The sequence below is a fragment of the Cherax quadricarinatus genome, chromosome 1 (assembly GCF_038502225.1).
Source record: "Cherax quadricarinatus isolate ZL_2023a chromosome 1, ASM3850222v1, whole genome shotgun sequence".
Classification (NCBI taxonomy): domain Eukaryota; kingdom Metazoa; phylum Arthropoda; class Malacostraca; order Decapoda; family Parastacidae; genus Cherax; species Cherax quadricarinatus.
This window is the reverse complement of record NC_091292.1, coordinates 17,665,328-17,681,185: the sequence shown is the minus strand read 5'-3', so window position 1 is coordinate 17,681,185 and position 15,858 is coordinate 17,665,328. Positions and strand designations below refer to the sequence as shown.

At 39.8% G+C, this 15,858-nt stretch overlaps 1 protein-coding gene across 2 annotated transcripts in view; it reads left to right on the top strand.

Moving 5' to 3' along the window:
* Window positions 1-15,858, top strand: part of LOC128687518 (protein hu-li tai shao) — a gene marked incomplete at its 3' end in the record, with an annotated part of 303,546 nt that overhangs the window by 270,864 nt on the left and 16,824 nt on the right. For both annotated transcript variants that reach the window (XM_070100411.1, XM_070100458.1), the window contains 1 exon segment: window positions 4,617-4,847. In XM_070100411.1, coding sequence (XP_069956512.1) covers window positions 4,617-4,847 — 231 coding nt within the window.

Genomic DNA, 15,858 nt, shown 5'->3' with positions numbered 1-15,858 from the left:
AAAAAAAAAAAATGACAGTCACAGAGAGACAGTCAGAGAGACGGATACAGACAGACAGACATACAGATGCCCAAAGCAAATCAGCCAGCCATCCACCAAGCCAGCCTGCCAAACATGTATTACACATGTTCCCGAATTGTTTCTCTTTACTACAGGCATACGTTATAGAACATTCTGGCAGGATGACAGTACCAGTGGTATCAAAATTGAAAGGATGTTAATCATTGGTTATTATCGAGGTTTTTTGATATTTACTCTGTATCTCTTGTGAGTGGCAGTGTTGCGAATAAGAAATTTTTTAAAGAACTTCAGAATGTGGCCTGTTACCATTTATTTCTAATGCAACAAGATTTTTGGATCCGAGTTCTTTAAAGGTCTTTTAGAGTCTAGGGGAAATAATTTCAACTGGGAAACTCCATAGAATAATATTCAAATTTATTAAAGTATTTAAATACAATACTTTATCTTCTCTTTGTAGTTAATGTAACTTAATACTTTGTACAATAAATTTAACATATACATTTAGTTCAAAATCATGGAAATGTCACATTAATAAGGAAGTTTAATTATTCTTCCTGTATCTAAGTCCTCATTAATATTTACGTCTTTTTCTTAACAAGACTGTAAACTCAAAATACAAAAGGTACAAGATTTAACAAGACCTTTGAATCTGGCCGTATAGTATCTCTATGGATTACTGAACTGACCAAGAATATAAATATCAAAAAGAGTCTTTCAGAGTAATGAGGAACAAAGTGAGTCAGCTGTAGAGTCCAATTCTCAAAACCATTCAAACTGTACACCGTAAGAGCCAATATACGATCAGTTGTCAGGGCTAGAGCAGGGAGCAGACTGACTACTTGCCAGTCTGTTGACGTGTCGTCAGGTTGGATCAGCTGACCCACGTCAGCCTGCCTGACATAAACAACTGAACAATTCACCAGATGGTTCCGAGACTTAAACTCTATATACACAAGAAATCCTACCTAACCATAATAGTAAAATAATAGTGATAATTACAAAATAGTGATAATAACGATAATAGCGATAATGATAATAGCTATAATACCATGGTATTTTTCATATATTAACAGATAATAATATAACGCCGAAAATCTCTATTTTAGCTATAAACGGGGACTTTCGCGCTATAATATTAAGTGACGAACATATGCTCTTACAATATTTAAATAACACAGGATGACCAATTTCGAAGATATAACCCCCCCCCCCCCCCCCGTACGGCAATAGGTTGCAGTAGGGAGTTTGCAAGCGTCCTTGGTAATATCTCCTTTATAGTAAGCGTCCTCTTGGTAAATAAGGCAAGTAGTACGATGGAAGAATGGAGAAGCAAGAACTCGAACAGCATGGTTATTTGCCAGAGGATGAGCTTTTGGAACAATGGCCAGAAGAACTATCTGGAGTGGCTTCCATCACAATTCGAGAACAGGAGTCTCGGACATGAATGTCAGGGTCATCCATGTGTACTTAATACTTCGTCCCATCAACGAAACGGCTTTCATAGTCATACTGTCAATATAAAAGAAAATCATTAACAAAAATATATAATATATATACAAATTAGGCTCTATGAGTACTCATTACTTTATATTATAAGGTATACATTTTTTTTTTTCAGGGGCGAGAAAGAGCATCAGCAATTATGTTAAGGGACCCACTTAAGTGTTGAATACTAATCAGATAAGGTTGGATCCTCAGAGCCCACCTGAGGATTCGGGTGTTCTTTGATTTCATAGAATTAATATAAATTAAAGGGTTTTGATCAGAAAATACCATAATTTTATGGGGGGAGGTTCCCAGATAAATGTCAAAATGTTCCAAAGATATTACTAGGGCAAGAGCTTCTTTCTCTACAGTTGCGTAATTCTTTTGGTGAGGTTTCAACTTTGAAGAAAAATAAGATATAGGATGCAAAATATCAGTAGAGGGGGATTTCTGAAGTAACACTGCCCCCACAGCATAACCGCTGGCATCGATGTGTAAATAGAAGGGTTGATTAAAGTCAGGACTTTTCAATACGGGTGACGAAGAAAGCAACCACTTCAACCGATTAAAAGCTATCTCACAATCTTTCGTCCAGCAAAACTTCATCTTACTACTGGTTAACTCAGTAAGAGGAGATGCAACCTGAGAAAAATTAGGACAGAAACGTCGATAATAACCAGTCATTCCAAGGAACCTCTGTATAGACTTTCTATCTTGAGGGATAGGAAACTCGGCAATGGCCCTAACTTTTACATCAACAGGACGTACCTCACCTTGACCTATACAAAAGCTGAGGTATTTAATCTTGGCTTGTCCAAACTGACACTTGGCTAAATTTATGGTGAAGTTGTACTTTTCTAACTTCTTAAATAAGGTTTCCAGGCAAATTAAATGTTGCTCCCACTCATTGCTATATATAACAGGATCATCTAGATATGCATCCACCTTCTAAATCATTGGTCAGCAGGTTCATCAGGCGCTGAAAGGTAGAGGCCGCGTTACACAACCCGAAGGACATAACAGGATAATTGAATAATCCGCCTTGTATAGTAAATGTGGATATTTCTTGGGCTCGCTGGGTAAGCGGCACTTGGTAATAGCCCCTTAATAAATCCAGGCGGGTGACATGGGCGGCTCCTGATACTCTGTCTATTAGATCATCAATACGGGGTAGTGGGAAACCATCTGGTACCGTGAGAGCATTAACCTTACGATAATCAGTGCACATTCTAGAAGTTCCATCAGGCTTGGGAACTAATATACAGGGTGAGGCCCACGGACTTTTACTCCGTTCTATGAGTCCATGGCACAACAAAAATTCTACTTCTTTGTTTAATGTTTCCTGTTTGAGTGGACTTGCCCTATATGGTGACTGTTTGCAAGGCTTTGCTCCTTGTACATCTATGTCGTGAATTCCCAATATACAACACCTAGGGACGTCATCGAATAAAACCTCATAACGTAATATCAAGTCTTTGATATCTTTGGCTTTCTTCAAATCAAGGTCCCTAAGAAAGGTATCAAGAGATTGCAATGTCTCTGAATTTTTTAAACGTACTTCTATCGCTTTAGAGATGCTGGGCAGACTTCCATTTTCAGTTTCAGCTAAAGGAAGAACTGTCGAAACTGGTACGATACTAGGGTGGTAAGCCTTAAGTTGGTTTATGTGATAAGTACGTTTTGCTTTTCTCTTTCCTGGAGTTTGTAGTACATAATTTACCTCATTGAGGCGCTCAATCACTTCCAAAGGACCTTCGTATCTAGGTTGCAGAGCGTGTCCAGGTAAGAATTTCTGTGCCATCACACTGTCACCTGGTTTGAAGAAACGAGAGCGTGTGTGTTTGTCATAACAATGCTTCATCTTGGATTGGGCCTTAGCTAAGTTTTTTGAGGCTAATTCCCTCAGTTGTGACAAATGCTTTTGCATTAGAGTTAGAGTTGTTTTAAGCGAGGGTTCTGATTTTCCGGTCCATGAATCTTTTAGTACGGCAAGGGGGCCGCGTACTTGGTATCAAATGATTTAGATAAAGAAAAATTGGATATCAAATTGGTGAGGAGGAGTATGGAAGAATTAAATGTTTTCAGATACTTGGGAGTTGACGTGTCGGCGGATGGATTTATGAAGGATGAGGTTAATCATAAAATTGATGAGAGGAAAAAAGGTGAGTGGTGCGTTGAGGTATATGTGGAGTCAAAAAAACAGTTATCTATGGAGGCAAAGAAGGGAATGTATGAAAATATAGTAGTACCAACACTCTTATATGGATGTGAAGCTTGGGTGGTAAATGCAGCAGCGAGGAGACGGTTGGAGGCAGTGGAGATGTCCTGTTTAAGGGCAATGTGTGGTGTAAATATTATGCAGAAAATTCGGAGTGTGGAAATTAGGAGAAGGTGTGGAGTTAATAAAAGTATTAGTCAGAGGGCAGAAGAGGGGTTGTTTGGTAATTTGGTATTTGTTAGGTATTTTATACCATTTTAATGTCCAGAAGAGGGGTTGTTGAGGTGGTTTGGTCATTTAGAGAGAATGGATCAAAGTAGAATGACATGGAAAGCATATAAATCTATAGGGGAAGGAAGGCAGGGTAGGGGTCGTCCTCGAATGGGTTGGAGAGAGGGGGTAAAGGAGGTTTTGTGGGCGAGGGGCTTGGACTTCCAGCAAGTGTGCGTGAGCGTGTTAGATAGGAGTGAATGGAGACGAATGGTACTTGGGGCCTGACGATCTGTTGGAGTGTGAGCAGGGTAATATTTAGTGAAGGGATTCAGGGAAACTGGTTATTTTCATACAGTCGGACTTGAGTCCTGGAAATGGGAAGTACAATGCCTGCACTTGAAAGGAGGGGTTTGGGATATTGGCAGTTTGGAGGGATATGTTGTGTATCTTTATACGTATATGCTTCTAAAGTGTTGTGTTCTAAGCACCTCTGCAAAAACAGTGATAATGTGTGAGTGAGATTAAAGTGTTGAATGATGATGAAAGTATTTTCTTTTTGGGAATTTTCTTTCTTTTTTGGGTCACCCTGCCTCTGTGGGAGACAGCCGACTTGTTGAAAAAAAAAAAAAAAAATCATGTAGCTACCAGACTGATATTAATGTGCTTTTTTGTTTTTCAGGCTCGAGTTAGTCAGGACACGGAACATTTCCTCCTAAATCCATTTGGTTTGCTGTATCATGAGATAACTGCATCTTCGCTAGTAAAAGTTGACATGCAGGGTAATGTGGTCGAGACTGGGTCAACAAACTTTGGAGTAAATGTTGCTGGGTTCATGCTCCACTCTGCCATTCATTCTGCTAGACCAGACTTAAAATGTGTAGTTCACATACATCATCCAGCAGTTGTAGCGGTAAGTCGCATTTATTTGTTAAAATATTTTTTTTGTTTAATTCCAAAAAATTATTACTTTATTGAACTGATGGGCTCTGGTTACTTGAAGTTTCTTCAACACTAAGCATAAAGGAATGTATTTAATTATATGGTAGAGAAATACATGCTTTAGGTTACAGTAGGGCCCCGCTTTACGGTGTTTCACTTTACGGCGTTCCGCTAATACGGTCATTTCAAATTATGACCAAAACTCGCTATACGGCTCCCCCACCCGACTTTCTAATACGGTCACAGCGCCCCACCCAGTTTGTTTACATTCTCTGTGAGATCTGTAAGCACTAAGTCTCTTCATTATGTCTGGAAACTCCAAAATTTCAAGTGTTTTTAAAAGTTATTTCATATTTTATATATACTCTGATAATTATACTTGCGTATACCTGTACCTAAATAAACTTACATACTGTGCTGGCATGCAGGTACACATTAAATTCAGTGTCTTATGTCTCAAGACATCATATTAGTAATGATAATCACCGAGTCTCATTTAAATGTCGCATATTACGTTAATATACACATTTTCATTAATCCATCTACGATATTTTTTTCAAAATTATATAATAAACACGATACATAACATATGAAGATGATAAATACACCCCACAACAGAATAATTAAACATAAATATGAGATGTGGTAGCCAGATAACTTGTACAAGTGATGGCAAGAATAACATTTTCTCTAATCTAACACAAGAGAAAATGCATTACTGGGGGTAACTGTAGAAAATTATTCCTTTTGTATGTATGTAAGTAAGTTTATTCAGGTGTACACAAGTACAGTTACATAGATTATCATACATAACAGCATATGTGTAGAGAACCTGTATCATGTGGGAGTTCGATACGTGGATTAGGGTAGAAATACTCACGTAGGCTGTTATTACTTATAATTGCTGTTATGTGGAGGGAGCCCGCAGCCGTTACCTATCTCCTTGGTTACACTCGTCAAACTGACTAGCCGGCTGGCCAGTACCCCGTAGTGGGTCTTTTGAAAATAGTGTCAGCTCAGCACAGACCGTGACTCAAGACGGTTGGTCGTTGAGTCAACGGACAGGTTACTGGTAACTGGTTACTGGTAACTGGTTACTACTACTGAGAGCTCGGCGACGCTAACGTATGTCGTCCCGACATACAACTAATACAAACTAGAGATGGCAGGTTTACGGCTTGGGCTGATTCTATACAATGTCAAAGTACACAACATGAAACATTATAGATACATAAGTAGAACATTGGAATGAAAGCTTACGTAACTGAAACTGTAATGTAATACAAGGTATACTATAGTACAACTTAAAACTCAACAAATGAACAACGAACTCAACATTGAGATTACAAGTGATAAAAACAAAAATTTTGATCGATCGATCTGTATTCATGTGATCTACGGATTCTGAGGAAGGAATATATACAAAGAAAGAGTGTTTAACAGAAAGGCAGATTCGGTGCACGCAAATCTAACTGTTAACTCTCAGAATGCGGAGAGAACATGAACACAAAAAAAAAATTCTTGAATACTGATAAGTTGATACTGTAATTATTCATCTATACAGGTTATTTACATTTAACCCCAACTCTGCTAGGGTAAGATTGGCATATGCAGAATGGGTGTCATCTCTGGGAGGATCAAACTCTGTAGCATTGGCTAACTCATGCTGTATTTGAGGCAAATCTGAATTGGAAGTTACAAATGATACTTGAGGATTTCTCAATACCTGTCGTGTACGTAGGGAATAACGACATTCAGGTTGATCATCTGACTGAGTATCAGAGGAAGAGAGTACAGGATCAGGAGGATTGTCAGAGTCTGTCACATTAGTCTGGGTTGGAACATCATTATCATCACATACTAACTTCATATGATCCAAATGCGATTCTTTATACTGACCAGTACTAATCTCTCTAACCTTATACTTATTACCAGTGATATGTTCAACTACTCGATAAGGACCAACAAACTTTTGATCAAGCTTTGGCATTGCAGACGTTTTGTTAAAGTTAGTCAGCATAACTCTCGAACCTACTTTGATTTTGGATGGCTTTACTCGAGTATTTGCGACTCTTGTAAATTCAGCTGTTGATTTATGAAGTGTTTCACGGATTCTTCTAAAAACACTTTGAGCTAAGCTGGTACGAGTTGCTACGAAATCATCAGGGTTGTAATTTGGTTTCGGATTAGAATATAACAACTCATAAGGCAAACGTTTATCTACACCATACAATGCATAATGTGGAGTGTCACCTATAGAAACATTGTAAGCAGAATTTATAGCACACTGCACATCAGGTATAACTTCATCCCAAGTTTCACTATTGGGATTGATAGTGGCTCTCAATACATCAAGTACTTTCTTATTGGTTCGTTCCGCTAACCCATTGCTGGCAGGATGATGAGGAACAATGGTGGACTTAGAGATCTTGTACAAGGTACACAAATTTTCAAGAATTTCATTACAGAATTCACCTCCATTATCTGTTACTAGGGACTTAGGGGTGGTATGCCTGCAGATAATGCGTTCTTTAAACGCTTTAGCTACTGTCTCGGCAGTCTTATCTGCAATAGGAACTAACTCACAATATCTGGTGAAATGGTCTACCATAACACACAGATGTTTGTTACCTTGGAGGGAACATCGGAAATTAGTTAACAAATCTAGCGCAACTCTTTCCCAAGGTTCGCTAGTAGTCGGATACACTTGGATTGGATTAGGACCATTAGCATTGCCTTTATGTTGCATGCAGACACTACATTTCTTAACATACTCAGAAATATCAGTTGCCATACGAGGCCAAAAGTATTTCAATCTGGCTTGTTTTACTGAACGATCCATACCAGGGTGTGCAACACCTGGTACATCGTGAACTAGCTGTAAGGCTACGTTCACTAGTGACTGTGGAATTACTAACTGGTATACTCTTCTGCTTGGAGTACCCAACTCGGCTGTTTGATACAGTAATTCTTGGTTCATGAGAAAGTCACTGATGGGAGCTGGTGGCTTCACAGTCAGAATAAGATCTTCCTGGAGCAGGAATCGAATCACACCAGACCACATGGGATCTGTTCGTTGAGCATTCTTTACATCTTCAGCACTAAATGGAGGGTCTGCAGTTACTATACTAACATGTCGCGATAAGGCATCTGCGACTACATTTGACTTGCCAGGTAAATGCTCAAAGGTGGGATTGAACTCTTGGATAGTCAAGGTCCATCTAGCTAACCTTCCAGTAGGTTGTTTGTTCTGGAATAAGGGTATCAGTGGAGCATGATCTGTCAAGACATGAACAGAGTACTGATAAATAATGTCTCGGAAGTGCTTTAAAGACCATACTATTGCTAAAGCTTCTTGCTCAGTTACTGTATAATTACGTTCAGCCTTCGTAAGGACTCGGCTAGCAAATGCAACTGCGTTGTACTTGCCATCGGTCTTCTGAGCTAGTACGGCACCTATGCCAATTGAACTAGCATCAGTTGTCAGATAGAAAGGCTTAGAAAAATCTGGAAATTTCAAAATTGGAGCAGATGTTAGCTTTTCTTTTAGAGTTTGGAATGCTCTTTCTTGACGGAAGGTCCAAACAAAAGGAGCATCTTTCTTAAGCAACTCAGTTAGAGGAACAGCTATGGAAGAAAAATTGGCAATGAAAGATCTATAAAAACCTGCTAAGCCCACAAAGGATCTTACGGCATCAGCAGTTTTGGGAGTTGGAAAATTTAGTACTGCAGTTACTTTACTTTGGTCAGTCGTAACCCGTCTAGGAGTGACTACGTGACCAAGAAACTTAATTTCTGATCTGAAAAATTGACATTTTGACAGTTTGATCTTTAAATTGGCTTCTTCAAGCTTACCAAGTACTACATCAAGTCTTTTCAAGTGTGTATCCACGTCTTTAGACATGACGATTACGTCATCTAAGTACACCATAAGTGCATTACCTATGAGACCTCTAAAGATATTAGTCATGAGCCTTGAGAACGTGATAGGGGAAGATCGTAATCCAAATGCCATACGGAGGAAGTGATAATGACCTGTAGGAGTGGAGAATGCAGTTAGTTCTTGGCTGTCCTCGTGAAGAGGGACTTGCCAAAACCCTTGTAACAAATCTAGGGTTGAAAAGACTTTGTTATCTCCGATATTACGTAAAAGATCACCCAGTACAGGGAGTGGAAAGCGATCTGGAATGGTTTTTGCGTTTAACTTCCTAAAGTCAATTACTGGACGCCAAGTACCATCCTTCTTAGGTACTAGTATCAAGGGTGCATTCCAAGGTGAATTGCTAGGTGCAATAACTCCATCATCAAGCATTTGATTGATCAATTCTTCTGCGACAGCAACTTGTGAATGAGGCATTCTGTACGCAGGTATGTAGATAGGTCTAGTACCAGGTTCAAGTGGAATACGATGGGACAATAAGTTCGTTATACCCATCTTCTCACCTGGTAAAGCAATGGCTTTACGACGTTTGTTCAACAGAGTCAACAAACGCTTGACTTCATCTGGGAAGTCAGTGGGAGCTAAGTCTTTCTCCTCAACTGGTGGAACAGATTGATCCAGTGAGGTGGATGAGGTCTCCCCGGCAAAAATAGCACCGACCCACTGGTCAGGTGACAACTCATCCTCTACCTGAACAGGGTAAGGATAGTGAACAAGGTCAACAAGATTGGTATTTGCTCTAAGGCGAACACTGTGACCCGAAGTGTTGGCCAGGTAGAAATGGATCTTACTATCTCTTACAACATGTAAGGATGGTTCAACAAATAGACCTTTTACTTTGCAGGAATCACTGTCAACTAGGACGTTATCACCATCTGGAACACTAGGAACAACTACAGACACTCTAGTGAGAGCACTAGCCGCAACAGAAACGTCTTTCTGCAGACGGCATGTGACATCAACAAGAGATGGCATTACTAGTTGCAAGTAATTGTTTTCCGACAAGGCGTCCCCTGTGGAGAAACTACTACTCGAACTAGCAGGCATTGCAGGGATAGGTTGAGCACTCAAGGCAATCTGAGCGTCCTCGGACACTTGAGGCATCGGACTATCCTGCAATTCTGAAGGTATAGGTGGAACACTGATGGGAGTGACATAATTACCAGTGCCTGACCGCTTGGGTACGCTACTGGAGAATGCATTAGCTTGTAAGGACTTAATCCGTACATCATACTCTGCAGCAGTATAACAGATTTCGGATCCAAGCTGGTAACCCCAGAATGGAACGATCAAGTCGTCAATTTGTGCATGCCATCGATAAGGGTCGAGCACAATGCGTAAGTCTCGCATGGAAGCAAATCCCAGTAGAAGGTCACCAGGGAAAGTAATCTGGTCGACAACAAGGAAGGAAACAGTGAAGTCTCTACCTTGGATAGAAAAGGTTAGGGCAGTCGTACCTCGGACACGCAGGTGAGAACCAGATACTCCACTAAGGGAGGACACAGGAGTCGGTTCTACGAGAAGGACATGTCGTAACTTCTTATCCTTAAACAAACTAGACCTAATAATATTGATTTGCGCACCAGAGTCCATGAACAATTGAACGGGCGCATTATAAACAGATGCTTGCACTATAGGGCCTATGGTTGCATTGGAAGTTATGTGCAAACAAAAAGGTGGATTTTCATCAGAAAAGACTTGTTCTACTCCATCCCCAAAATCATCGATGTCAGAGACATGTGAAGCAACATCATCAGCAGGGTTGGCATGCTCGAGACTGCTTAAGGCTTCAAAGGAGTTGTGAACGGGGATGGTGTACTCATTATCACCTACTGTCACCATGGGGCGGTTTGACTGGGGCGCTCGAATTCCCCCGACTGGGAAGAACGAGCCTGGTTCTGGTGAGTTTGAGAATTGAATGAATGAGCCTGGTTCTGGTTATTTTGAAAACCACGAGATCTGTTTCCTCGACGGGTTCTGCGGTTGGAACGACCACGGAAAGATCTAGAGTACTGAAGGTTATAGAGAGCATTACACTCAGATGTGTCATGTCCATGTATTCTATGATAATTACAGTAGGGAAGATCTGAGTACTCATCATCAGTACGACGTCTCTTAGGGTAACTATCAGGACAATTAATTGCAATATGGCCACGGAAACCACAGTTGTAACAATTCCGCCGACTATGGTTACTGAATGTACTATGAATACTACGAGGTGTATAACGACTCTGTACACTGGTTCTTGGTGATCTCTGAGATGGTTGACGACTACGATTTGTCTCTGTGGCGCAAACAAGAGGTGGTGCAGATTGAGGCATATGTGTGACATTACTTTTGATACAAGGGAAAGTACCCTGGGGGCACAAGGAACGTACATGATTTAAGGCTGTAAGTGGTTCCATCGTTACAGTTGGAGGATCAGCCTCATAAGCACACACAGAAGCAGGCGGCATTAGTTCTTTAATTGCTCCAAAAGCTGCTATTTTAGCAATTGATTCTGTAAATGGTTTAGCCTCGTCAGGGAGAAAAGATGATGATTGGACAGCATTGATAAATGATGATAAAAGTTTGTCTAATCTAACAGCAAATGCACTCAACGATTCAGTACTCATGGGTGTAGCATTCACTAGTTCTCTAAGAACGACATATGGATCAGCTGTTTTTACTGGGACAAGGAAAGAACGAATCAGTTCCTCATATTGTGACCACTTAGTAAGATTCCTGAAGTCTCGCATATCAAGGAGATCAACAACGTGAACAGCAGCAGGAGATCGATAAAGAGCTTCTTTAGCAAGTCTGATGAGGCTTTCCTCTGAAGGAGGACCTTCAGCTAGGGCACTAGCACGAGAACGAATGGCTGCAAACCATGCTTCAAGACTATGTACATGGCCATTGAATAAAGGTAACGCATCAAGGGAATCACGAGTATAACTATAATATCTCGGTGTCTGAGTCGGTCTGTCAGTCGGTAAGGAACTGTGAGGACTGATGACAGGACCAGCAGTAGTAGCCTGAGAGGTCTGAGTGTCGACATTCACTAAAGTATCACTTGACGGTATGTGAGACATAATGGCAAAGTAACACGAGAACAAATAAAGCAAAAATAATGAACAATAAAATGATATAAAATTCTAGAATTGAAATGAAAAGGTATACAACTAATTCTGCAGAATAATGTCTAAATACACTGCAAGAGGAAGGAAAACTCAATTTAAAGGACTATTGACCAAGAAAAAAAAATTTACATTGAAATATACAAGTAAAAATATTACTGGAGACTGAATTAAATGCAAAATGAGCTGTCTTTACTCTTGCTAATAAAAAAATTAATTAATTAAATTTTTTAAATCAATGTGAAAGTGTAAAATAAAATTATTAAATTGCTAACTGGGAAATTTAAGTATTTTCTAAGAATGCATAGACAAAATTAAAATATAAATCATAAAAATAGCAATAAAAGAAAATAATTCACTGCAGAACAGTTCAACAAAATAATTCACTTCAGAACAAGTGCAACAAAATAAAGTATAGAAATAATCACTGCAGTAATAAAGTGTCACTGGGAAAACTCAGGTAAAATAATGAATTAAAATATGAAGACCAAAAAAAAATAAACTGATTGAACACTTTAACTCTTAATTGTAAATTAGACAAAACAATTTACTCAAACAGAGTAAGAAAAACACTTTACGTTAAAAGTAATTGAAATTGCATCAAGAGTGAATTTGTTCAAGAATTATAAAAAATAAAACACAGGAACAAAACAGGGAATATAACACTTACAGTGACGGAGCACCCAACAGTATTAGTTTATTCTTACAACAAATTCCTGCTGTGACTGATACAACAAAATCTTGCTGTGACTGATACGACAAAAATTTGCTGGCAAAAATAATGGTACACAGTCTGCGAAAAAATTAGAGGAATGAGACACTGTTGGCATACGAAAAAAAAAAGACACATAGAAATAAATGGATAATTTGGTATGCTGAAAGAATACAATAAAAAAAATATTGAATCACTTCACACAGGGCGACTGACTGGTACACTACACAATAATACTTACTACAGACAGGAGTAGCATAAGGAAAAACACAGAATAAAAATATAAGATAAATAAAAACACTGAAAAATATTGTAAAAATTAACGAGTCAAAGAAAAACTGAAAACACAAGGTTTAGAGTACACAAACAATTTACTATAAATGTCTCACACACGCAAATGTCTTTAAATGCAAGAAAAATGTCTCAAGAAAATTATCACTGAAGTCGGGAGTAGGAGACGGACGGTGAGTACTGGTGGGGGCGGGTGTATGGTGTCCCGCGCGGTGATGACGCCTCCGACATTCACTGTTGTCGTGAAGAGATGTGCTTTCTAGGCGAACTCACATAACTGGCTTTATCTCGTTGGCACCAGCTACAATCTCTTGACCAATTATGTGAGCCAAAACAGTACTAGGACCCGGTACAAGGGTGCAAACAACCACAGGTAGATGGGTGGATGGCTGGTGGCGGTTGATGAGAGTGGTGGGTGTGACTCTCGCTGGGGTACTGCCGCGCACCCCGGGTGGTGGGAGAGAGTGGTGGGGGGGGACGCTGGGGGTCTGCCGCGCACCCCACTCACCCACGAAGGTGGCTTGAAAAACCCACTCTATGCCACAGGAATGGTAAAAACCACTCTTAGCATCCAACAGGGAGCACAAAGCGATATAAACAATACCTCAGAGGAACTTGGCTTACTTCTTACTGCGTGGCTTACTTCTCTCTCTCAGCTGGGTTAGAAGCTGGGTTGGCTGACTGGCTTACCCCACGAGAATGGATGACTGGAAGACGTGTAACGATGCACAAAGCACGGAGGAGCAGTTGGATGACAGGAGACAGGCTGGATGATAGGCTGACTGGCGTTCACTTCCACAGTCTGGCTTACTGACTGGCTTAATTGCAAAATCCGGGTCAACCCCTCGGAGATTGAAGCAATTAGCACACGAACTAAGCCAGGAAGCTTGAAACGGCTGCAACAGGCTTGCAGGCAGTAGGTGGTGAGTGAGGGTATAAGCTGCTGGCTGGAGGGTGTGAGGGGAGGGCATTCACCTTTGACCCTGCCGGCTACTCACAACAGTCTTCAAACGCCTTGAATTACCCTTAAAAACGTAAATCCACGCTCCACACCGCTGCACACCATTTATCATGTGGGAGTTCGATACGTGGATTAGGGTAGAAATACTCACGTAGGCTGTTACTTATAATTGCTGTTATGTGGAGGGAGCCCGCAGCCGTTACCTATCTCCTTGGTTACACTCGTCAAACTGACTAGCCGGCTGGCCAGTACCCCGTAGTGGGTCTTTTGAAAATAGTGTCAGCTCAGCACAGACCGTGACTCAAGACGGTTGGTCGTTGAGTCAACGGACAGGTTACTGGTAACTGGTTACTACTACTGAGACCTGGGATAACCCAAAAAAGTCAGTGACTTACTTCCATTGCCTTCACTCAGAGTGTCATTTCTTCTAAAAATGGTGTTTCACGAGAATGGGAGTGTTCTTCTTTATTTATTCTACCGTATCAGTGTAGAGACAACTTGTACACAGACCAGACCTGTACACTTTGTTTACACAACTTGCGTTCGCCTGGTTTGTTTACATAGCTCTGCGCCTGTCCTCCCTCGTGTACTCATTCTCTCTCTCTATTTATTTGTTTTATCTCATTTACTCACTCCTGACCCTACATTAAGACTACAAATGTTTTAAGATAAGTAATGAGTGAACTGTATATGCATTTTATCACTCTGGGATGCTTAGATGTAATAGAATATTGTGTGTAGGTGGGGTGGCCTGGTATGGTAGCCCGGCTGACTACCATACATACCACACTTGATTTCTTAAAATAAATACTACTTGTCTCACCCTAGATTAAGACTATAAATATTTTAAGGTAAGTAATGAGTGCACTATATGTGTATTGTACTTTTTTATTGTTTTTGATGCCTGGTTCTATTGCTACCTTAATATATTTTGGTGTAAACTTGTTATCTAGTATTTGTATGCATTTATAAGGGGGAAAAAAAAGGGTGTTCCACTTTACGGCGGTAGCCTGGAACCTAAATTGTCGTGTAAGTGGGGCCCTACTGTATTTATATGGTATGCACGGTAAAATATCACCCTATCCTCCTTGGAAAACAAGTTATTTATGATGAACAAACCATGAGGACAGCCATGTACACCATTGAGGATATATTGTAGTGTTTCCTGGTGTTAGGGGTCACTCAAGCATCTTCCTCAGTGTTTACCAATTGTCCTAGCCTGGTAATGTATTTTTAATTGTTTTGGTTCGATTATGTTAATTTTAGCTGTTAATATAATTTAGCTTGTTTAAACCTAAACTAAAATAAATTCAGAATGTTATGTCTGAGTAATCACTGACAGTTTGCTGGGATTCTACTTCATAAATGAGATTTTGCTAGACCAACAGAGATAATATAATAATTCAACAGTACACCTCAGACCAACCATGGTCTCAGATAATTAAACATTAGCTTAACAATTGTAGTAGGTATGAAGGATTTGCATCTGGAAGCCATTGTGTTCTACATGTGTGCAGTGTGCAGACCCATTCACTCATTTTTAGGCCTAAATTTGCTTCTCATGACAAATTTGAAGGCACTGTTAACTGTTTAGATGTGCTGCTTCATCATCACGAGCTTATAGGTTATAAAAGAAATTAGATATGGAATAGTTTTCAGGAATGCATCTCTTGACTACAGCAATGATACCAATGGGAAAAATTGGTTCATCATTCCAAACAATTGAGTTTAAATTTCCTGAAAATATCTTGTTCGTTTGCTGGGATTTATTGTATAGGTATATATTAAAAGGATGAGCAATTTATATTGTACTATGTTATAATGGCTTGTAGCTATGATTCAATTTGCAGATTGTAAACCAGACCCTGTGAATTGCTTGTCTGAACAGTAAAAAATTGAGTGAACTCAGATTGTGTGAACGAGAATTGTGCACACCACCACATTATTATGAACTCTTTATTT